Genomic DNA, 26,572 nt, shown 5'->3' on the forward strand with positions numbered 1-26,572 from the left:
TAGCTCAACTAACGGAGCTACAAAAGCGAGCCCGCATGGACAAATACAATGAACACAGATGCCTACAACATGCATCTGAAACTGCAGAAGCAAAGCAGGCATGGGTTCAAAACGAAAGACCACAACTGACGGAGATACAAAAACGAGCCCGCCTAGATAAAATCAATGAACGCAGGCACCTACAACGCGCGTCTGCAAAGCAGGCATTATGGACTGCATTAGATCCTACAATAGTTCATTTGCTTTTGCATCTACCGGGGTAAATATCTGGCCACCAGCTGGCAATGGCCCATACTGCTTTCGCGTATGTGGACAAATATTACATCGGATTGGAACAGTGCACCCTGAACCACATCACGAACGCAAATATGCACAAATCTATGTGTTAGATCCAGATGACGCAATCTATCAATGAATGAACCTCTGACGGAGCTACAAAAACGAGTCCGCATGGATACGTAGGTGCCTACAACGCACGTCTGAAACCGCGGAAGCAAAACTGTCTCGTAGTGCTGGGCAGTATACCGGTTCATACCGAAAACCGTTTTTTATTTTTTTTTTTATGAAATGGATTTTTCTTATACCGCAACACCGGTTTAAATTGCCTAAACGACGTTCGGAACGTGGCGCAGCGGGAAACTGTTCAAGTGGGGACATTTTTCACTGCTACACCGCTAAACACAGATTTGTTTCACTAGGGCTCTTTTTCACTGCTACACCACCAAATAGTGGGCAGTAGCATAGGAATGCTGCGTGGTGAAAATGGACAGAGAGCTGAAAAAATGAGTCACGTCTGTCGCCTGGAGATGCTGTAGTTTTAAAAGGTCAGATGTGTAAATACTGTTTCATACTGCAAGCCAAGTTGTACTTTTATTTGTTTTCAATACAGTGTAATGTACCTGGGTACTGTGTAATATTGTGACGACATGTTGACTTTATTCTCGTACTTGTCATTAAAGTAGAACATCGTAAACTAAACTTCATCGTAAAATGAATATTTAATTTACTAGATTTTCTCAAACCCTGTCATAAGTTATATAGCACATTAAATGCTTTGTGTTAAGTGTTCCCCGAGCTTCTTAAACTGACTTCCTCTGCACTAAGAGGAGGCACAGGCACCAGCAGCGGCAGCGATCGCCGCACAGAATCCATTCACATGATATTCATGCTCTCTGAACATTTAGAATGCCAAGATAAATACTTGATATAAATAAATACTTGATATAAATTCTAAATTTTCAGAGAGCAGGAATATCTGGGACAACTGGGTCGGGGAACACAACACAAAGCATTTAATGTGCTACATTAACTTATGACAGGGTTTGAGAAAATCTAGTAAATTAAACAATGATTTTAGGATGAAGTTTAGTTTACGACATTCTACTTTAATTATAAAGTAAACTATGAGAATAGAGTGGAAATGTCGACTTTATTCTCGACGTATAGTTTTTTTTTTCTTCCCTGTGTCCGTATTTTTTTTTCTTCACCGTGGCCCTAATACGATTCCATAGGGCTATACCACAAATACAATTATAAATGCAAGTTGCAGTTGTATTACTTATGTATATAACTTAGCTTGAAGCAAGGTCCATATTAATGCAGTTTGCCTAAATGATAGTTCAGTTGGTAAAGATGTCATAATAATAATAATAATACATTTTATTTATATAGCGCCTTTCCCATGCACAAGGCACTTACAGAATATAATAAAGAACTGCAGCGTATACAGTATATAGCATTGTACAAACCAGATAAATAAATAAAGAAGATTAAGACAGTGAATTCTGTCATCACCAAGATTGCACTTGTTTTATTTTATTTTAATTTGGTGAATACTGTGTAATGCACCTGGGCTTTTGAAGCCTTGAAGTAATAGTGCAACTATCAGTAATAATACAGTTATTTATTTTATTGTTATTATTTATTAGTTTAAATATTATGCAGTTTAATGATGGTAAAGTTGTTTAAAAAGTCACTTTAACGTGTCAGTGGACAGAGATTGTTAACATTAACAGAAAGTGTAGTTGTTTTACAAAAAATATTTATTTATTCCTTTTCTAAGACATGTTCAGTACAATACAACTTTTGACAAGCACGTCTGGATATTTTCCTAAGTCTAAATACCTCTTTGGATGGTTGAAAATATGTTGTCAAAATTATAATTTAAGTTTTTGCAAAATTTGTTAAATAAAAAGGTTCTATATTTTGACTGCATCTGTCATGCAATGTGATTTCCTTCTCTTCATTAGTGCCACCCCCTTGAAAAGTATCACTTTATGTGGCAATGCAAACCTGTATTAATACTTGTGTGCACATTAAAATGTTTTTTTTTGTACAATGTACAATGCTCTTGACAGTGGAATAGGTTATTCTTAGCCAGTAATTGCAATGGAAAATGTGTTTAACATCCACTCATGCATGGGAAAAAAATACCGTCAAATACCATGAAACCGGGATAATTTAGAAAAATACCGTGATATAGAATTTTGATCATACCGCCCACCCCTACTGTCTCGGCTCCAAAACCAAATAGCTCAACTAACGGAGCTACAAAAGCGAGCCCGCATGGACAAATACAATGAACACAGATGCCTACAACACACATCTGAAACTGCGGAAGCAAAGCAGGCATGGGTTCAAAACAAAAGACCACAACTGACGGAGATACAAAAACGAGCCCGCCTAGATAAAATCGATGAACGCAGGCGCCTACAACGCGCGTCTGCAAAGCAGGCATTATGGACTGCATTAGATCCTACAATAGTTCATTTGCTTTTGCATCTACCGGGGTAAATATCTGGCCACCAGCTGGCAATGGCCCATACTGCTTTCGCGTATGTGGACAAATATTACATCGGATTGGAACAGTGCACCCTGAACCACATCACGAACGCAAATATGCACAAATCTATGTGTTAGATCCAGATGACGCAATCTATCAACGAATGAACCTTCCAGAAAACAAGCAATGCACAGAGCTGATGATGAGAAACGTCGCTGAAAACATAAACAATCACCCATTAGCTAAGTCTATAAAGATGCTACATGAGGTTGAAAGGGAGGCCAATACAAAAGCAGATGCAGAAGGTGTAGCGCCAACTACAATTGCTTTAGTGTTAATATAGGACAAAGAACACGATCCAAGACGATACAATCTTCCCATCGTTAATGAAGTTGCAATTGTCTTTCAAAGTAAAGATGGTGAGCCTCCATTTGACCGCGATATTGTCCTGCATTTACGTCCTGATGGAACCAACAACTTTGTGTAGCCTTCTCAAGAGTTCGGCGTTCATCTGACATTACAGTTAAAGTTATAGATACTCCATACCAAGGAGAACTCATTCAAGGACAACACACCATCTTTACTATAAATGTTGTGTATAAAGAAATATTCCAATATATCTTTCTAATGTGCCATGCTATGGGTTCTTTACTTCCTTTGTTCGTCATCTACACCTTTAAACTCCAATATATCTCATACATACATCAATGTATTTCGGGTTACCCAACATCAGGGGTTGGCGAGCGAAGCGAGCTGGGGGCGGAGCCCCCTAGTTTAATGAGATTATAGATGAACATGCAGTGGCATCAATGAGCTGTGTCCCAGCAGCTGCTGCCATATAGCTGGAAACATACCTGGGAGAGAGCACAATTTCTTGTTCATGCAAACCACTAAAGTACTGGTCAGTTAAAGTGTAGCTCCTCACTTTTCTCAGATGTCAAGGAAATACCTTTTAGCCCCATGCAGTAGTGTAGAGAGCGACAGATTATTTAGTGCATTGTCATATACTGTTAATGAAACCAGAAACAAGCTTACAATTCAACATGCAGAGATACTTCTATTCATCAAAAAAATCTACCACTTTTAAAAATAATGTTGCAATCTATGCAATGTAAAGTTATTTGTTCAATTCTGAATTATTTTATTCCAAATTATGAGTCTTATATTTGATGTTAACAGTAGACGATGTGAGAGAATAATATAGCTGTCTAACTGGTCAGTTATTTAGGGTCCATATTTAAATTTGACATTCACCCTAAAAGTAGCATAAAGGGTTAGACAAACATTTTAGGAAACCAGATGGAGGGTGTGCAAGCAACAAGGAGACAAAATGTCCTAGGTCGTGCCTATTCAAATGGCAGCCCCCAGGCCACATGAGGCCCAGAAGCAACCTCCAAATGGCCCAGCACATTGTCCCGCCAGGGCTAAAGACTGCAACTAAAATTATCACAAATGCAACCAAAAATAGGTTTGATGATTATCATTTCTACTAAGTTCACCAGTGGCAAATGAAATCATTGAAACTTTAAACTATTATATTGTAACAGATGCAAAAGCCATTTTTTATTGCTGAGCATATGTGCCATTAAACATATGTTTTGTTACGGACTCCCCTTGCATATCCCTGAGCCGCATAAAGGCTGGTTTATATCCCGCGCTGGGTGTGAGGGAGGCTGGATGAAAATGACATCAAAAGTGGAGACACATGTGGGAAAATATTTCTAAGTACACGGCTTGTTGAAGGGATGGCCATGAATTTCAACGTGAGGCTGGTTACGCTTGTGCCGGAAGGGCTGAATATGACCCAACCGGTAACCAAAACAAAAGGTAGGCATGCAAAACATTTGAAATTCCTCTGCCCATCATATTGGTCCCCTGTTATGAAGTTATCTGCCCCCCATGGAATTCAGTTGTCCCTTCTGATTTCATGTAGGCACACTAAGGCGTGATTGTCACAGATCTCCCCTCATGTTCACTCATCTTTGCATGCCGTTTCTCTTTTGATTTAACACATACCTCATGCAAAATGCCAGCCTGTCCATCAGTAAACATGTACACGCAGTCACCTGCCTGCTGTTTCATCATACACAGTGATGTGATGTAGTCTGCATTTTAAGGATGCAGGTGTATTACTGTCGTTTTACTGGGCTGCTCTGTGATTGACGGTGGACATTAAACTTTGTTAAAATAGTTTTGGAAAATGCGACTTAATTAGTTGTTACTTCAGTCATTTTGGCATGCACATAATATGTTCTGTTATTAATAAATTCTTCAAAGGGAGCTTGTCAACAAAAAAAAAAAAAAAGGAAAATTATTTAGAAAATTAATAATAGTAATAATTAGAAATTATTTAATTCTTCACTTGACACCAAAGAACTCTGTACAAAGACATTTTAAAATAAATGTACTAATCCACTTTTAAGCCATAATGCAGCCTTGCTATTAGACGTTTATTCAGGTATTTTTTTTCCTGGGGGAAAAAATAAAAAACCACAGGAAAGGCGTTGTTGTTGAACTCAAATTTAACCTCTGTCATATGAGTGATTAAAACCGAGTGAATTAAATAGTTTACATTCTATGAAAAAAAAGTCACTTGCATGTCATGACCACCCCTTTAAACTGGGGGAGGATCTCATTTTTTAAAATGGAAACAAATGTTATTGCTAATGCACCTTTTTATTTTAATGCACTTTAGTGAGATGTGCGCAAAAGTTTAATTTTTTTATTTTAAAACTGGAAAAAAAGTATTGCTATTACCTCAGATTCTATTCTGTTATAGCTTTTTTGTTGTTTTTTATACATTTTTTGATGTGCCTGTGTCAAATTTGATCAAAGGGAAACGATGAATAAACATTACTTGTTTTTAAATGCATTTGTGTTGATTTAAAATATGTCATTACCTGCTGCTTACCTGCCACTGAAAATGTCTGGCCCAGGTATATTTCTTGGTTTGAAAATCTGGCCCAACTGAAATTGTAATTGAATAGCCCTTCCCTAGGTGGTTTAAGAAATTGCTTGATGTCATGTTCTTTCATGTACCCAGTAAGACTCGCCAGTTTTCATTAAAAGAATAAGACCTAAACGTAAGAGATATGGCTAGGACAAGAATGTAGTAGAATAAACCTTTATTTTACCTGACTACGCTCTCTGCTGAAAAACATCTTATGTCTTTTAACACAGTAAACGTAAGGATTAATTCAGCACTATTATGCAAATTCAGTTATCTATAATCTGCGGTGGGTTGGCACCCTGCCCGGGATTGGTTCCTGCCTTGTGCCCTGTGTTGGCTGGGATTGGCTCCAGCAGACCCCCGTGACCCTGTGTTCGGATTCAGCAGGTTGGAAAATGGATGGATGGATGGAGTTATCTATAATTTGAGTCTGCCTTTATTCTGTGACCATTTGCTGACAACTTCTGCCCAGGATATTGTCCCTTAGTAGACTGCTGCAGCAGGATGCTCCCTCTTCAGCATTTGTTGAAGAGAAATAAATGACACAATGAACAAGTTTCCTCCTGCCTGTTTCCTGACTCAAAGAGGACAAAGTTTCATTTTTTTTTTTAAAAAATAAAACAAATACTATCTGGAGATGGTAAACAAATACCATTTTCTAGCCTTCAGTCTCAATACAATGGTTACCAACGAATGCTAAAAGACAAGTATTGGTAGTTTTACTCAGTCTCACAAAAATATACCAATGCATTCTTTGTAAAGACAGTAGTTAATAGATAATTTTAAAATTACAAAGAAAGTACCTAATATTTAGAGACGATGTTTTAATGTCCATAGCAGCAATAACCCATACATTACTAGAAGAAACTAATCTAAAATACTGTGATTGCACTCGTGATGACCAAGAGCAATACAGCACAGTGTAGTAAAGTGCAGTACAAGTGGTGAGCGAAATATTTAAAACAGTGGTCAGAGATATTAAAGATTGGAGTATAGCTGTGCCATGATGAACAAGGGCCCAAGAGTTTTTCAAACCTACATCAAATATTTAGCACATACAGGATTAAAGGACCCAGAATACATGTCAGGTCAGGTCAAGCAACTGAGCATGCATTTGTACAGGGTGTCGTCAGACTTATCACACAATGAAACCACTTGGGATCCTGGATGGCAACCCCCATGGAATACACGCGGCCCATTTCCACCCTCCAGAAATAACCATCTATCTGCTGCAGCCAGGTGTTATGTGGGTGTCCTGTTGACCTAGTCCAGCCACTCGGGTCCTTAACAATGAAGATCCCGCAAGCCGGATCACCCATGGAGAATCACACTACATGGCTGTAAATGCTGTAACTGACCCTTCCTGACAGTGCAGGTAATGTACTTCATTCGGGACTCAGTGAGCAACCGCTCATTCGACAAGTCACACCAGCGGTACCCAAGGATCCTCAGAAGAGACACAGTACTGAAGGAGTCCAGTCTTCATCTCAGGTCACTGGATAGCGTCCATGTCTTCATGACACCCCATGCTCTCCCAATCCGTCTACTGACTTCATAGGAAGAATCACCAGAGACATGAATGTCACTGCCGAGGTAAGTAAACCACTCAAGAAGGACGACACTCTCTCCGCAGACAGACGCACAGCTGATGGCTGTGCCTAAAAGTTCATTAAAGGCCTGGATCTTGGTTTTTATCCAGGACACTCAGAAGCCTAAACGCTCAGTCTCTCGAAAGCCCCGATCAGAGCCTCCATGGACTCCGTGAAGATCATAGCATCATCAGCAAAGTCAAGATTAGTGAATCTTTCTTCACAAACAGATGCCCCATAGTCTCTGGACCCCACAACCTTACCCAACGCACAGTCCATGCAAGCACTGAACAGAATAGGGGCAAGAACTCACCCCTGACAAACCCCAGAATCAACTGGGAAAAATGCAGAGGTTCTGCCTCCACTTTGTACAGCACTCACAGTACCAGTGTACAGGCTGTTCATGATATCCAGCAAAATTGAGGGGATCCCGCAAAAGCCTCAGGATGTCCAACACTTTACGAAAATCGACAAAAGATGCAAAGAAACTCTGCCGATATTTGCGTTTCAGCTCCATGAGAACCCTCAGTGCCAGGATGCGGTCGATGGTCGACTTCTTAGATGTAAAACCAGACTGCTCTGGTAGCTGGTAGGTGAGCAAGTGATTACGGATCCTATTGAGGATGACCCTAGGAAGGACTGAACCCAGCACCAACAGCAGTGTTATTCCCCTGTAGGTGCCGCAATCCAGGCATTCACCCTTCCCTTTCCAGATAGGGACAACAAGTCACATTTTCCCAGTCAGTTGGGATGATGCCCATCTCCCAAATGGAAGCAAAGATTACTTGCAATGCCAGGAGGACAGCCTTACCACCAGCCTGGAGAAGTTCACCCCAGATACCACAGATCCCAGCAGCCTTCCCTGTCCTCAGCTGGTCCACCACCTGTGCATTCTCAGTGTGATTGTGTGGTTCACAGCTAATTGGAGGATCAGCCTCAAAAATCGTGGACACAGAGGTATCCAAAGTCCTAGCTGAAGGATCAGGTTTAAACAGCTGATCAAAGTAACCAGCTCAGTGGGTCACAACTGCAGTGTCATCAGTAAGAACCGTTATATCAGCCACTCTGACTATGACTCTCCAAGGAACAGATTCAGATGATGCATAATTCTTCGATCCCCCTGTAAGCAGGATGTGGGTCACTAGACCACAGATAGTGTGTCACCTGCTCACAGATACCTCTAACAAACGCCTCCTTATCTGCTGTCAGAGCCCTCGCAGCCATCATTCTCAGTTCCCAGTACAGACCGGTGTTGACATCAAGCCGTGCACTGTGACCTGTGAGATGAAACACCTCATTCTGGGAACACTGGTAACACCAACACAACCCTCAGCAATCTTCAGGGTCTTGTCACGGAAGGTCTCTCACATCACATTAGGATCGGAAGTCACACCCAAGTTCATAAGTTCCTCACACAAACTGCATGCAAACTCGTCAGAAACAGCCCGATCTTGGCCAGGCCAGGTCCAGTATCATTTTCCTAGTAGGGGGTAACCTACTGGACCTAAGCTGGATCTTCAGAGTAGCAACAAGTTTGTGATCAGAATTCACAAACTGGGCACTTCTGTAGACCCTGCAATTTTGTAAGAGCCTCCAGCACCTACCCATGAGGATGTGATCGATCTCCTTCACCGCACCACCAGTATTGGAGTATCAAGTACAATGATGTGGCTCAGGGTGCTGGAACCAGAACCCAACAATCTGCAGCCCCTGACCTTTTGCAAAGTCATGGAACATGGAGTCACTTTCACCACGGTTGCCAGACCATGGGGACCAACACAATCGTCATAACCAGCCCTGTCAGTGCCAGTGGTTGCATTGACGTCACCCCATGACCAGAGGAGTGTCACCTTGCGGGAATCCGTCAACCACAGAGCAAAGGTGAGAATAAAATGTCTCCCTCACCGAGACATCACTCACCATGGTCAGAGCATACAACAGACAAGGCACCCAGAGAGTGCCATAATCTGAGTCTCACAATACGCTCATTGAAAAGAGTGACATCAAACACCAACGGAAGGAGTTGATCAACTACAGCAACAGCTACTCCCCGAGTATGACAGCCATCAGGGTGACCACACCAATAAAAGGTGTACCCACCTACAGAGATCTGGCCAGTCCCAGGTCTGCGCACTTCAGAGAATGCTGTCACTAAAATGTAGAGTTTACGAAGCTCATCTGACAGCAGAATAAGATGATAATCATGCGGGAGAGACAAGACGTTCCTCACACCTACCCCGATGGGCACCCTCAAATTGGGACCCGAGTGCTGCCATGCAGCAGGCAACGCCTCAGCACCACACCAGTTCAGATTCCCAATAGTTCTGACCCCATTGGCTCTCTGACGGTTTTGATTCTTCCAGGGATGGAGCTCCCGAGGGCTTTCTCCCATCCCCTCTATAATGCCAGCAACCTTGCTATGGGCAGCTGCAGCAGTGCTACTCCCGCTGAGAGCAGAAAAGAGTCCTGTTTTTTTTTTTTTTATATATATATGGTGGCTGGAGTGCCAGTGTGGACAGACATAGGATTTTAACTTTAGTGCAGTGAAAGGCAGAGTCACAAGGTGGTTTTAAGAAGAGGGTCGACTGGCTCCAGACCAGTGCTAAAATACAAGACCAATGGTACAACCGCATGTCTGGCTCTGATCTGTCACGAGTCAATGTGGAGTGTTTAAATAGGGAGTTGTTTAATAGTATAAATCTTACCACTGTCCTGTATATAATGGGGTGGGGGTGGTTAAAGGGAGCATAGCACTGATAAAAGTTAAGGCGAAGGAATACATTCATGTCAATCATAGTTAACAGCACTCCAGACAAAAATTCACATTAGCTCCTAAAAGAAAAAAAATAGGAGCCAATGGCTTTGATTTAGGTGCCAAATAATAAACTGTGTAAAATATTAATCCTTTAATCTCTTACCTTTCTAACCTCCATATATATGTGCCTAAATATTTTCCTTCTCCTGTGCAGTGCATCCTTCCCTCGTGCTTGTGTGTGTCTTGATGATTTGGGTAACTAAATGTCATAACTTTCAAACTATGTACAATCATTAAGAACTGTGCATTCTACTCAGACTCTGAGTCTGTGTCATTGACCATTAGAATGTCAGTGTCTGAGAGACATCCAGTGGAATTTGGTCTTCTTTTACTGTTGTTTGAAGTACAGTAATCCCTCGCTACTTCGCGGTTCACTTTTCGCGGATTCACGACTTCGCGGATTTTATATGTAAGCATATCTAAATATATAACGTGGATTTTTCGCTGCTTCGCGGGTTTCTGCGGTCAATGGGTCTTTTTACTTGCTTCCTCAGTTGGTTTGCCCAGTTGATTTCATACAAGAGATGCTATTGGCGGATGGCTGAGAAGCTACCCAATCAGAGCATGCAGTTAAGTTCCTGTGTGCTGCTGATTGGCTCAGCGACGGAGTGTTGCATTAACCAGGAAGTCTCATCTCACTCATTCAGCATTAATGTGCTACTGCTACAGGGGCCGTGTCCAAGCACCAACAGAAGATGCAAATGATTGCAGAAAAGGTAAAAGTTTTGGATATGTTGAAGGAAGGGAACAGCTACACCGCTGCAGGACACCATTACAGCATAAATGAGTCCATGATTCTTTTTATTTAAAAAGGAGGAAAAGCATATAAGATCTACGGCCGCAGTGTCCTTTAACCAGGGCGCAAAACGAGTTGCAAGTGGAAGTGATAAGGCAGTAGTCTGGATGGAATCTGCTTTAGGAATCTTTGCAACAAGGTCGACAATGTCATGACCGTCTACAAGCTGCTACGTGTACTTCGCTATACAGTAAGGGTAAACTTATCTACCGATTTCATATTGCTTAGCAGTTGTCCCTGTTATTAATAGAGTAAATGGTGGGTTGTAAACAATACAGGGAGGGTTTAAAAACGTCCAAATACACGTTAAATAATTAAATAAATATGGTGTCCCTACTTCGCGGAAATTCAGTTATCGCGGTCGGCCTTGGAACCTATCTCCCGCGATAAGTGAGGGATTACTGTAGGCCTCAGGATCAAACTGCTCAAGAGAGTGAGTTTAGCCCTTTTGAATTTATTCTGCTCAGTGTTGAAAAGCGATGTGGACACACTAAGCTGCTGAAATAGGCATGACAAGCATGATCCCAACAAGATGTAGAATATTGCGGAAAACTGGTAATACTGCACAGAAAGACTTCCTACAAACTGTTAATAAGACTTGTCTGAGAATTTGCCTGTAATCAGATTTGTTTAGAAATTCCATTCCGTTTGTACAGCCCTGACATCATATGCATTCTTCAAGAAGACTCCTTGATACCAGTTAATCAATAAGTGTCTGTCTCATTTTCTTCAAAAGTGCTTAAATCATCTGGCCATGAATCATGATAGAAGGTTGAGAAACAACAAACGATTGCAGACCCATGTGAGCTTATTTGCTGTGTATTACCCTTTATATTTTCAAGCTGGAATTCCAGTTCCTTGATTATATCCTTGATGCTGATTTCTCAACATGCAGCTGAAGGTCATCTCTAAAGTTGGTGAGACTTGTGCCTTTGACTTGGATATTCTGAAAGGTGAGGTCTGTATTGGTATTACTCACTGACTTTCCTCACTTTTAAGTTTTCAGTCTCTCTGAGATCTGTGAGTTATCCTGGGGCACCATATTTTTATGCTGAGCAAGCAATTCTAGCCTAGTATGCTACAGAAACTACTGCAACTTTCCACTCCTTAACACTAGAATTACCAGAGTCTACGAAAAAACTCGTAGATCCGGCCCACCTTAAAACCGTTCTCACCTCTCTTTTGTCTTCTAAATGTGCCGATTATGAGGAGCAGCGAGCAGCCGGCTATTCCATCCCCCACCATCGCAGAACGTTCACTAAGTTTTCCCAGCTCATGGCTTGTTTGATTACCTGGGAGTGACTGAACTGCTGGAGTTTTAGAATAGAAATAATAGATCGCTATTTGGAATACTTGCATTTCATGCGTGTTCCGTTTCTACAGTAATCTGTGTAAACACATTGCTAAAACAGAAACTTTTTCATATTTTAGTAATAAATGTTACAAAATGTAGAATGTGTAAAGCCCGAGTTCCTAAGATCAAATAAACACTTCCACAAAAGCTTCACACACCATATAACAGTTTCCGTGGCGTAGCGCGCTAAGATTTGCTTCTCAGACCGAGTAGCTCTTCTTTGCCTCACAAACATGAGTTCAATTCCCCGCTGGGGATAAAGTGTTACTTCTTTTTTTTGTTTTTAACCTCAAACGGACATAAAATTTGTAAATTGGTATGCACTGTCAGTTAATGAGATCGTTATACTTTCATGTGGGATGCTCCTTTTAAAATATTTTTTAACAATTGAGACTGCAATTAACATGAACAACTGTCCTTATAACTTATTTTTTTCAAGATCCATAACACACAGACAGACAGAGCACTGCGTAATACAGAGACAGACAGGCAGAGATATACAAACAAACAGGGAAGGCACACGTACTGAAAGAAAAAGCACTGAATAAGCGCACCCGCTCTAACATCACCCCTCCCCCGATCTGGCTCTCTAAGTAACAGCGCAAGTACAGATGCAAACCAAGTGTAATCAAGAGTCCTGGTTCGATCCCCACTCACTCCTATATTTGCCGTTTTCAGTAGTAAGCTGCTCTTTTTGTTAATATTATACAGTACACACATGCACTTGATTTGTGTCTGTACTTGCGCTGTTACTTAGAGAGTCAGATTGGGGGAGCTTATTCAGTGCTGCAGAAACAACGCGCATGTTGATTTTTTTTTTCTTTCAGTACATGTGCCTTCCCTGTTTGTTTGTATATCTCTGCCTGTCTGTCTCTGTATTATGCAGTGCTCTGTCTGTCTGTGTGTTATGGATCTTGAAAAAAATAAGTTATAAGGACGGTTTGCTGACTTGGAGCACCACTGCCTTACTGTGCCACAGAGACGCGAGTTCGATTCCCAGCTTTGAAGAAAGTGTTTTTTTTTTTCCTCAAACGGACACTGAATTTATAAATTGGTATGCACTGTAAATCGTTAACTTTAAAATGTCAATCGCGGTTATTTCTGTTGATTAATTCATGCTTTTTTACTTAGAGTCAGAACAGGAGCTTTTTCAGCTTATTCAGCTTCTGATCTGACTCAAACAGCGCCAGTATAACTTCACACCCAACCTGACGCTGTTCGTTTTCAAATAATATTGCAATACTTCGACGATGTTTTCTGATTGGTACGATTCGCGTCATAAAATGATTTCTTCAAAACGTTACATATATTTGTCTCTTTCTTTTTTTAAAATGTGCGTTGTAGCACTCAGCAACTGGCCACCTGCATGTTCTTGCGCACACTAAATCAGACAGCGCTATATGCAATCATCAGATTCAAATGTTAACAGTTATATAGCACAGAATGGAAATCAGCAGTTCTCAGCATTCTACCTACTGTAACTTGCTTTCTTTTTTCTTCGGTTATAGTCTTGAATAAAAGTGCGCTTGTTTTGTTATACTTTTACATCAACATATGTTCCTGTGTTTGAGCTACATGGGCATGCTCAAAAATACACGTATAATGCCACGAAAAGTGCATGCAGACACTTCAGTTCGCAAGCATTGGTACGACAATGCAGTCACAAGTACACTGCAGAGCTTTAGCAGTGTCAGATGGGGAGTGTCTGATGATTGCATATAGCGCTGAAGTTACTGCTCTTTACTATGCTTTCCTCTGCATGTCCTGGAGTACAAAAGAAACAGCATACAGCAACACGTGGGGACTGGCAATACTGGGGGAAAAAAACATGCAGTCGTATGTATCGTGATACACTGCAGAACTATAGCGAGTCTTTATGTAAAAACAGCAGTGTCAGGTGGGGGGCGGTAGGGATGGATCCTGAACGCGACTGAGACAATGAAAAGTGAATTTAAAAAAAATAAAGCTAACCTTTACAAATATCATAAATTACACCAGCTGTTACAGACTGAAATCAAATGTATCTTTTTATTCTAAAATAGTGAAAATAAGAACACTTCTCAAATGGGAGTTGTGCATGATCGAACTCATGAGCTTCTGATTCCCAGTCAGCGACTGATACTGTTACGCCACGGAAGAAGTGATAGTTAATTCATATCAATGTCTCACACTAAGGCGGGTTTTTTTGGCAGTGGCTTTTTTTTGTACCTTTTGTGAAAGTGTTTCTTTGATATTTGGACTTCAGGCTTCATACATTATATAGTTTATGCCTACATTTTGTCAATTGCTACTAGAATATATAACACGTTTCTGTTTTAACAATGTGTTTACACAGATTACTGTAGAAATGCAACACATATGAAATGCGTGTGTTCCAAATAACAATCTTATTATTTCTACTCTAAAACTCCACTTCACTCCCAGGTAATCAATCAAGGCAAGAGCTGGGAAAAGCTTGTTTACGTTCTAAGTCGTTGGGGGGATGGAATAGCCAGCTGCTGGCAGCTTGTCTTTATCAGTACATTTAGATGACAAAAGACGCTGGCGGAGAGGTGAGAAAGGTTTTAAGAAGCGATTTAAGGTGGGCCGGATATACGAGTTTTTTCGTAGGCTCTGGTAATTCTAGTGTTAATGGTCTGTCTGACATGCACCGATTGCGAGAACACAACTGTGAACAGCTGCTACAGCTTGAGGCAAAATCAAAGAATTCTTCTGAAGAGTAACACTTAACTTTGAGATTTCCCCAAACAAGTCATGTAGAAAGTGATAAAATGCCACAAAAGGCAATCTCTCCACTTTCTGTGCAATGTGTTTTGCTCTCCCTTTAATTTCAGTGTTTTTTGAGCTTACAATCAGGTGTTCCATATGGGGATGCACAGCTGTACTGTGTGATCTGAGTGCAGAAAAACAGAAAGTACCCAGTAAATGTGGGGCAACCAATGCTGGGTATTCACTGTAGATGATGTGTGTATAGAACAGTCTAATTCCACAACAGTCACTCTCAGCTCATGCTTGCTGTAGAAATGTGCGTCCCCTCCGGTGGAAGGGATGGAGGGTACAGTAGATATGAATGTGCTACAGAAGACTGCCTGATAGGCTTACTAAAGACACTTTGCGTCATTTTAACTACCTACTGTTCATTTTGCAAGGGGGCACAGCAGATAAAAGATTATCATTTAATGCTTTCTACAGGATATTTAAAAACATTTGATCAGTTTTAATCTGCCATGATCAACTGTGCATGTAATACACAGGAAAAAGGGTTTTATAGGATAATGATACCTGTTATTAAAATGAGATCCTCACCCAATTTTAAGGAGTGGCTATTACAGGAAATGCATTTTTTGATACAACTTAAAATGTTTCATTCACGCAGTTTTAATCACTCATAATACCAAGGTGAATTTTTTGTTCCACAACAAGGCCTTTCCTGTGGAAATGTTTTTTTTTTCTCTTTTTTTGCCTAGAAAAAGCTACCTGAGTAAATGTTTAAGAGCAAGGACCATGTATGGCGTGAAAGTGGATTAGTACATTTATCTTAACAATTTGTCTTTTAAATGTCTTTGTACAGCATTATTGGATGTCAAGTAATGAACTAGTAATTATAATTATTACTATTATTAATATTTTACTAAATCTGCTTTTACACGTTTCTTTGTTGATGAGCTGTTGTTGAAGAATTTATTGGTAACAGAACATATAGTGCTCATGCCAAAACAACTAAAAAACAGCTGATAATTGGCATTTTATTAATACCATTTTAATATAGTTTACTGTCTGCCATCAATCATGGAGCAACCCAGTAAAATGACAATAACATGTAATTATGGCTGGGCGATATGGGAAAAAAAAATTATCACAATTATTTTTTTCATATCAGTCAGTACCAATATATATATATATATAATGTAATAATATATATATAAATTATTATTTATGTCAAGCTTAAAGTTCTCTATACTGTATCCTTTCCTTTGCATAGATTAAAACTGTTTTAAATAGCTGGGAAACAAAGCCACACAAAAATGGACAAAACACTTTCTCCATATATCGTCAGTACAAATTCAAGTAGCTTTCAAATGTAAACGAAGAACAACAAACAAAATTGATTTATTCACTCAACTGTGGTCAGCTTATGTTCCAAGGCAAAAAAAAAGAAATGCAGAAGAAATCCCCATTAGTGCAGTGTTTGCTTTGGTCTAGGACTGTAAAGTCTTGCATTATGCAACACAACACAATTTGCAATGCACTCTGCTTCTTGTCAGACTTTAAACAGACAAAATATCTATTGTATCAGAAATTGTATTATCTCGGTTCTCCATAAAAACATGAAATTAACAATTTTACAAAATTATACAAAGAAACCTAGGCATGTAACAAATAAAAACAGTCGTTTGGATGGATTATTCCTTTAAGTTTGACTATTAATTGATTTCTTGTTTAAACTGCAGGTAACTGGCATGACTTGAATAAGAGAGTAAGTTATATTAGGAGCATTTGGCTTCATTCAATGGAAAACTACAATTTGCATAATGACAAATGATATTGTGCATCTGTCATCATTAAAGAATTGCTCAGGGTTGATGTTCCCTTTCCCTCTCCCTCTCTCTTTCTCTCACTGTCTACCGTGAGAAAGGAAAGTTGGGATGTGAACTCCCAACATTGGGAACGGTCTACTCTGTCTCCACAATGAAGGGAGATCTCTCCTAGGCAGGGGTAAAAATGGCAAGTTAGCCCATGATGCAATTTTTCCATGTGAATTGGTTCTCTCTCTCTCAGTCACATCCGTGCATGCCATTGGACACATCATTCAAACAGAATAAAAAAGCAAAATGTTACAAAAAATTGTATGTGCAGTAAACATGCTTCACTGTTCTTCTAACTTTCACCTCTCTTAATGTTGTTTAATTCTGATTGAGTCAGATTTTAAAGAAGGCAAAGGAATGGGAATATTCCAACCCATTGAAAAAAACAAATCAATACACTAAGTTGCAGAGTGCATTAGGTGTACGCCCTTACCGATAGTGTGGCTCCTGACTGGAATAGCTCATATGGATACAAAATCCGTTCAAAGTGAGAACGCAGAAGAGATCCTGTTCCTTTACCCTGTGGGTATCCCATTCTAGAAGCCAACTTGGACCATTTTTTTTCTTTGCACACTGTTTCAAATCCACCTTCACTAGACACAATCTGCAACACGATAAAATAGAAGAGCACGTTATATCCTTAAATCTCATGTCCAACTCAGTAATTTAGGATTCAAATCTAGAATAATTTCCTCTTACTTTACTGAGGAGGTACAGATCCAAGATCTTCCTTTCAACATGTGGTATTCTTAGTATACATCCCTGTAATTCCCAAAATTTGGCAATCTGGTCCAAAAAATTTAGTTTAACTCGAGTCAGTGCCTAAAGGACAAAAAAATAGTACATTTCACAATTAGCAGCAACAGATTAAAAATTAAATAAATATAATTTTATCAAAATAAAAAATAATAAAAATAAAGGTACATGATCTACCACAGTTGATCATTTCTATTATACTGTATTGTTAGCGTACTCTATCTAGAGGCAAGCTGTACAGTATTTCTTTGTTTTATCTCAGAAGTACCTCTTACAAGAACACACAAGGATAATAAATGGATAGAGAGAAAGAAAGGTTGAGAACATGTGCCGATAGCGTATTGCCACACCCCACCACACGAATCCATTGAAATGGGGCTAAAAAAATAATTACCAGTAAATTAATAAAGTCAGGCAGCATTAACCAAAGTTCTCAAAAATGTGAATCTCTACCATATGTGCAATAAAATGCGCTGAGTGAGTACAGTGGTACCTCTGGTCACGACCATAATTCGTTCCAAAACTCTGGATGCGACCCAATCTGGTCGCGTCCCGAACATAATTTCCCCATAGGATTGTATGTAAATACAATTAATCAGTTCCAGACCGTACGAACTGTATGTAAATATATATATATTTTTTAAGTACAAAAATAGTTAATTATACCATAGAATGCACAGTGTAATAGTAAACTAAATGTAAAAACATTGAATAACACTGAGAAAACCTTGAACAACAGAGAAAACTAACATTGTAAGAGTTTGCGCTAGACCCTTATGAACCGCTCACTGTGAACTTTTTTTTTTTATGAGTTTTAAGCACAGGGAAAAAAATTAAATGCCATTTCTCTTGCGAAATTTTTCAAACCATCCTCTACTGGCTTTAAATTCCTCACCTTCGCCACTCGAAGAAGGATTTTTTTTCAGCAAATCGCCATGAACCTTCCTGGCTTTCACGCATATGATCGGCTCGCTTACGCCATACCCTGCAAGTTACTTTTCGTTCAACCACACTAGCAACAGTTTTTCCACCTCTTCCAGCACTTGAGGCCTCTGCCTGGTTAACATTATAACTCCTTTTGCAACATCAGCTGCTTTGTTAGGCCCTGTATACGCAAACAAAAGAAAATGGGAAACAGAGAATGGCAAATCATTGGCGCATACAAACGTACGTAGGGAAACTGGCCGCCAGTGTTTTTGTTTGCCACCAGAGCATGTGGTCATTAACAGATGCAAAATTTTGGCAAACTTTTTGATCGTAACCTGATTTGTAAGTGTTCGGAAACGTTCATGACCAGAGGTTCTACTGTTTATGTAATTTATATAAAAAGAAAACAATGCGGGCACATAAAAATTGAGCATATTCTTCACATTTATAATATATAATACAAAAATTACAAAACACAAAATTTAATTTATATTTAGTATCTAAGTACAGTTATCCATCCAATTTCAAAAATCTCCTTTTGCCATGTCGTAGTCACTGAGAGTTGAAGCATACAAAGAACATAAACCTATAGATGCATACCAATTACAATATTAAAACAATTTTGAGAAGAAAATGTCATTCACCCAACAAAATTAGTCAATCTTATCTTTTAATTTCTTCACAATGACACTGAATTGACTTTTGAAAGTGCCTAAAGTATCACTCACTAACACACTATTTGGTAATTTATTCTGTGTTTAGGATTTTCTGTGTGAAGAAAATTTTTCTAACGCTTGCACTAAATTTATCTTTAAAAATTTTGCTGAGAGAAATGGTCCTCACAAAAAAACAAACATTTAACCCAGTATAGCTAAACAACTGGAAATGGACTGTCAACATAACTACAGACTGATGGGCAATCACTCCAAATGTGACGAAAGGCTTTAAGATACTTGTACTGGAATATTTAAACAAAATATTCCAGGCCACCTAGACCACATAATCACAACTGGTCTTCAAAAGATACATTTGGATAATTAAAACTGTCACACCAAAGGCATGGTTATACATTATCACTCTGCCTATGCTAAAACATCAGTACCAAGATTATTGAACTTTAATCTGATTAAATTTAAATGTATGCCTGCAAACTTTGTTCAGTTAGTGTCTCTTGATTGCAAGTTATATGCTTTCTTCACCTCACCTTCCATACTGGCAGCAGCAGGTTGCTTCCTGCCTTACACCCAATTATGCTGCAATGATCACTGCCTTCCTTGCTACCCTAAACTGTGCGGATTAAATTTACCCATCAGCACATGCAAAATTAAATGTAAACCTATGAGTTTTGTTCAGTTCTTATCACTTAATTGAACGTATGCACAGCCTTAATCTATTCCTCACCACCATTCACAGGACGTCCAGAGCATGCTGTAAATGATAATACCGACCACACCAGGCAACATCTTTTGTATAATAATGCAATCCTTTTGCTAAATAATGCAAAACGTTTACAATTTTTTTTTTCTTAAAGGCAGGAATACGCTTCCGTAATCCTCACCAGACAGCAAACAAGACCTGTAATACATAACCCCAGTGACAAATAAATGTACTATGGAAAAGAAAGTGGGGAAAAAAATATGAGTATTAAGGTAAAGGTGTATATGAGGAAAATGACTGGTTTGGTGCCTATTTTGCCTACTATATTAGCAATAGTAAATGAAAACACAGTATGTGGTAGTTTAGTTCATATAAAAGATACTGTACATGTTAGTTTATATTTGGCCAAAATAAGAATAATTACTCCAACCTTTGTTGATATTCCAAATCAGTGATGGTTAAGTAACAGTGGGTATAGTCAAAAATCCATAAAAAAGAAAATACAAAGCATATATCTGTCATAAAATACAAGTTTCAGGAGCACTACCAACCATGGAAGTCTTGAATGTGATCAGAAGGTGTTTGCACCAATGCTCACAGAAACTTAATAAAAAATGATTATATTTTTACAAAAACAATATTTACTAAACAAAATAGCACATGGAAAAAAAAACATTCACCCATGTGAGTCACTTATGGTAAAGATGAAGACTAGTGATAAGCGAACTATGCCGGGTTTGGTTCGCCTTGAGTTCGGAGAAATCACGGATGTGTTTGCGAATGTCGACGAGCTATGGGGACTAACTAAATGAACTATATTTAACTGGACTCTAATGGTGAAATCATCTTTAAAGTGTCCATGAGGGCTAGGGAAACGACTGCCAACTATACTAGATAAATTATTGCAGCCAAAAGGCAACCAGAGCTGTGCGGCATCAGTGCCAACCACTGCACCACTGTGCCTCCATGAGATCATAGAAGAATGAACACAGTCAGAGACGCTCAAATATATATTTCATCAAAACAAAGTGGAAATTCCGAAATCGTAGTCAACAGTCAGAAAATAGGATTTTTACGTTGATTTATGTGATAAACTATTGCTTTGTGTGCTTTACACAAAACAGCCCGGCAGTAGCTCGCCACCCTACCCATTCCACAACCCCACCCCCGCTCTACCCCACTGTGGTAGGCACACAGGGAAATGCACACAGCAACAGATGTTTTATGTTGGTTTATGTGAGAAACTACTGCTTTGTGTGCTTTCAAAAATGTTCAGCCCTGGGAGAAGGAAAAAAAAAATCAGCCTTAAAAAAAGTTAAAGGAACAAAATTTAACGTGGCAAGTCATGACTGAAGCCGCTGGCTTGTTCTATTTTTTAAAGTCGTGCTGAAGGTTCCCCAAACTGTCTCTGCTGATGCTTTGCACTTTTTCTTCTATCAAAAAGATAAAAACATATTATAAATAGTAATCAATCTTTCGATATTCCTATTATTTCATGGAGTCTCCTGTGTTTGGGCTCTTTCAAGGTTTGTCAGGCTCTTTCAAGGTTTGTTTTCATTATCCATGTGGCTAAATATGTATGCATAGGACACACGTCTCCTTCTCTTATATTGATGTGGAACTCAAAGATCGACCTGCACATTTGGTGAGAATCAGAGATAATTCATTATTTATGCTGCATATGTTTCATAAAAATAAAATTTGAGAACCTGCATTGTTTACTTATACTTAAGCTCTTTAAATTGAGTTCACCTACTATACACAGCATTTGTTTTTATGGAAAATGTAAAAAAAGTGGTATAAATACTGATGATACAGTTATTCATTAGCTTGCCTTAGCACCTTTGATTTCCATGAAGTCTCCATATTCTGTTTATATCTGCATGAGTTTTCTGTGCTAACCCCAAGTTTCTCCCAGTGTTCAAATCTGCAGTGTGTCAGCCAGTAGACTAGCAATAATAACTGTGAACGTAATCATCTGCTGTTCATAGTACCAACCACTGTGCAACACATGCCTCAGTGAGATCAAAGAAGAAAAAACATAGTGAGAGAGGCTGTAGTGCAAATGATCAGCATTATATACCCGGGGGAGGTCCCATCCAATTTCGACTGTTACAGCTTTGTGGGATGTTGCACTGGCCTCACAAAGCATTATGGGACCCTGAAAAAAAAGTTCTCCTAAAATGGCCAAATTATCAGTAAATAATTTAATGAACAAGGGCGACGCAGCAAATTCGCAACAAACAACACATTGATGAAACTTGCTGATCTACACTAATTAAGAAAAAAATACTGGGTATATGGTAACATATTACATATTTCTATCTTTACTATTTTGAAAGGTTTACCAATGACTGCATGAACAGTTTTGACCTGGAGACACAAGGTTTTATGCAGGGTGGCTTAGTGGCTGCAAGGTTGTTAGTTCAATTCCAAATGACACAGAATGTGACCCTGAGAATAACATTTAGCCTAACCCTTCCCACCCACCAGAAATAGAGAAATGGCCATTGTATACAGTTGCAAGTGTCAATAAAATGACTCCATATTCAAAACAAAATGATTCTCATAAAGTACCATTGCTGATTTCATATAATTTTAACTGTAAACTGACTGAATTGCAAACAAAGTTAGAGCGAGATGGACAGTAATTCATCAATTTACAGCAAAAGTTTGTCATCATGTATTTCCAAGTGATATATACAGTGTCCATGACATACAGCAGAAAGATCTATGTACAGTGAAACCTCGGGACACGACCGTAATTCGTTCCAAAACTCTGGTTGCAACCCAATTTGGTCGTGACCCAAAGTAATTTCCCCATAAGATTGTATGTAAATACAATTAATCCGTTCCGGACCGTATGAACTGTATGTAAATATTTTTTTTTTAAAGATTTTTAAGCACAAAAATAGTTAATTATACCATAGAATGCACAGTGTAATAGTAAACTAAATGTAAAAACATTGAATAACACTGAGAAAACCTTGAACAGAGAAAACTAACATTGCAAGAATTCAAGCTATAGCCTTACGAACCGCTCACTGTAAACACTTTTTTTTTTTAATGAGTTTTAAGCACAGGGAAAAAAAACAAGCATTTGAAAAATCCTTCATTTATACAAAAACTAACCATAAACAACCAAGAAAACTAACCTTGCATGAGTCAAGTTCTGGCATGAAGGAAGTGAGGAGGAACTGGGTGGAGAGGAGATTATAGTTTCGATGTAAAGTCTGTGACGATGCGGGTTCGCTGCATGCTCCCATCTCGCTTCCGGGAGCCCTTATACCCGTCATCGTCGGTAATGTTACCGATGAGCCCGACAGTGAGGCACTACAATGGAGCAAGGGGATGGTGCAAAAAGTGCCAAGTGCTTTTATTAAAATCAACAAAACAATAATTAAGAACAAAGTCCAAATTAAATAAAGTGCAGTGCTTTCAGAATCCTTCAATAAATAAATAATCCCATAAAAACAGAAGTGAAGTGGAGGTTAAAATCCAATAGAAAAAAGTCTTCATTAAATACAACAAGGTTAAAACAATGCTGGAAGCAGTCTCTTTAAAAACAAGCCCGGTGCATTCTTTAACTGGTGACCCTCGCTGCCTTCTCCGCCAGCCGTCCTTCTGGTCACTCAAGCTCCTTGATCGCTCAGCTGGAGCGACCACTTCCTTCTGCCCCACCGAGTGTCGGCCAAACACCCAGGCTTGGGCTCACTGTCCACCTGCCTGCCTACGACCACGCGCTCGCTCACTAACACCGGTTCTTTCCACACTGCTTCCTGCTTACTTCCTCACTCCGCAACCTCCGGCTTCCTTTTCTTTTTCCTCCCTTTAGCCACCTCGCGCTTCTATTTATGAAGAGGACGTGGCAGCTGTAGCGCTGCAATTATTTATTTAAAACTGGCCTCTTGAAGTGAGCTGTGGACCTGCTAAACCACAAAGTCCCTCTGTGCGATGTGGTCCAGATCTAATTATGCAGATCCAGATCGTCTGAATGACTCTGATTTATGTGAAGACGATTCCAGTTTGGCGCAAAGATGATTCTTCATGTCGTCAGTTCACGCACTTCTCAATGGTCTGGGATTTTTCGGGTGATTTTCTATGTAATAAACTTAATATGTTATAGCATAATGAAAATTGCATAATTAGATCTGGACCACCCTATACTGTACAGGGAGAGACTGAACACTTGCATAAATCACCGGCACGTACGAACCGGAAGGGAAACGAAAAACAGCACAAAGAGTTCACAGAGAATGCACAGGGAGAGACTGAACATGTGTGGAAATCATCGGGGCGTACAAACCGGAAGGGAAACTGGCTTGTTCGTCTCCCGAGTGTGTGGTCGTGAACAGATGCAAAAGTTTGGCGAACTTTTTGGTCGTAACCCGATTTGTACATGTTCAGAGATGTTCGTGACCCGAGGTTCCACTGTACAAAGCTTCCTGTTTATTATTGTCGCTAATCAAATTAATTTATATGAACAACCAATGGCAATCTTGAAAAAATTTAAATCACATCTTGAGAAATGAACCACGAGTCTCAGCACAAAGCAGAAAATACTTACTTTGAATCTTTAAAAATGCAGAATATGCTTATGATAGGTTTATGTACACAAATCTGAATGTGGGCCTACAGAGATTTATGGAAATAAATAAAATAATTTTATCACAAAACACTATTTACTTCCGATTATAAAAATCTTTTACGAGACTAAGATACAGACCAGTCTATCTTCAGTCTCTCTGTTGTACACTCCTTGCCTTGGTCGATCTTGACAGCTATAACCAGAAAATTTAAGCCATTCTAAAGACTCATTATGCAATGCTCAATAAATAACAGTTTTGTTCTGTAGACCCTTCTCTGGAAGTCTTTTCCTTTGTCGCAGTAGAGGTATTGCTCCACCTCTCGAACCCTCAGGTACCACTCTAGACACCAGGTAAAAGTCCAAGAGTCTTTATTATAATTACAACGTGCACCAAGCACTCTCCACACCACACTATTCATACACAATAAACTCTCAATACAATTCTCTTTCCTCCTCGCCCAGACACTTAGCCCTCCTACCTCCCAGCTCAGCTCAGTGTCTGGGCTTTACCACAGTCCTTTTATATACCCTGACCCGGAGGTGTTCCTGTCCAACAGTCCACAGTTCCTTATTCCTTCTGGGTCAGGGTAAACAGTCCTTTTCCTCAACCCGGGAGCACGTCGTTTCTTCCTGTCACGTGATGATGACGTACCCCCGGGTTATAGGGCACATAAGAGCCCACGAGCCCCCCTACAGCGATGCCTGGTGGCCCCCAAGGTATCCAGCAGGGCTGTGTGTAGAAACTACATAGTCCATGAGGCCCTGCTGGAATTCGGGGCACGTCTACGCTGTTGGGAGAGCTCCTCCTGGCGGCCTGGGGGTGAGGGCCGGAATGGGAAACCGGCAATCCACCACACCTTGGATTCATAAGACTCTTTCAGTGTTAATATTCAAACCACTTGATAAATACAGTAGACAATATAAGATACTGATCAGAAAACATGTATGTTTGGGTTCACATTCTTATTGATTCCACTGGTATGTACCATAATCCTCTCATGCAAAAATGGGTTTATTTTATAGATTTAGGTGAGTTGAATCCATTTCTGAAATTGGAATTTCTCTACCATACCTTTTTTGCGAGAAAAATATGCAAAGTTGGGTTGATCCATTCATTATCTTAACCATGTAATAGGTAAACAGACAGGAAAAGAGTGCACACCCATCCTTTATTGAAGAAGAGGGGAAAAAAACAATTTTCTCAGAATATAAAACAGGAAAAATACAAATAACTAGTTGAGGAGCTTCACTTTCCTACATGCAACTTGGGTGCAAAAATCCATTTCCTACAAATTAATCTGGAGCACTTACACTGCTCTTGTGAAAAGAATGGAGATAAATGCCATTAACTCAGTGAGGGAGAGGCAAGTTCGTTGTAACACGTGAACGTCACTGAGAGAATAAAACTGAATAATAAAAAACAAGCGCTAACTTTTACAAGTAGCCAAAATTTACACTGGGTGTTATGGACTCAAATCAAATGTATGTTTTTATTATACTGTAGAGATACTAATAAGAATAATATCAGCTCACTACTCAAAACACGGAGAGCCTGGTCTCGAACCCGGGACCTTCAGGTTATAAGGCAGCAGTTCTTACCTCTGCAGTATTCAAGAATACGTGTAAACTCCCTGACATTTCAGCTTGAGTTTTTAACTCATTGACAGGCACATGTAAATTGAACACTTTTTTTTTTCTTTGGTTATACTCCTGAATTAAAGCACACATGTTTATTTAATATTTGGACTAAAGTATTCACACATTATACACTTCAGTCATTAGTATAACATGGAAAAAGTTTCTGCTTTAGGTATGTTTTCAGCATTTCTTGCATTTCCTTTCATCCTTCACTTACCCAGATCTTGGTAGACACGGAACACACATGAAATGCATGTATTCCAAATAATGATATACTGTATTATTTACCCTATACAACTCCAGATCTCACACATAGATAAGGAGCCTTGGCTTGAGCTGGGAGAACTTCTTGCCCGCAAGCTGAACTCCGTCAAGGCGGGGGATGGGGCAGCAGGCTGCTTGCTGCATATGCTG

At 39.5% G+C, this 26,572-nt stretch overlaps 1 protein-coding gene across 2 annotated transcripts in view; it reads right to left on the reverse strand.

Annotated features, from left to right (window-relative positions):
- kdm5a (lysine (K)-specific demethylase 5A) overlaps positions 1-26,572 on the reverse strand; it is a 146,104-nt gene that overhangs the window by 98,944 nt on the left and 20,588 nt on the right. The window contains exons 3-4 of one of the 2 annotated variants that reach the window (XM_051930694.1): positions 17,572-17,694; positions 17,306-17,476 (exon numbers count right to left, since the gene is read on the reverse strand). The exons of the other annotated variant lie outside the window; for it this stretch is intronic. Coding sequence (XP_051786654.1) covers positions 17,306-17,476; positions 17,572-17,694 — 294 coding nt within the window. The remainder of the gene's footprint in view (positions 1-17,305; positions 17,477-17,571; positions 17,695-26,572) is intronic. 2 annotated transcript variants of the gene reach the window in all.

This window comes from Erpetoichthys calabaricus, chromosome 1 (assembly GCF_900747795.2).
Source record: "Erpetoichthys calabaricus chromosome 1, fErpCal1.3, whole genome shotgun sequence".
NCBI lineage: Eukaryota > Metazoa > Chordata > Cladistia > Polypteriformes > Polypteridae > Erpetoichthys > Erpetoichthys calabaricus.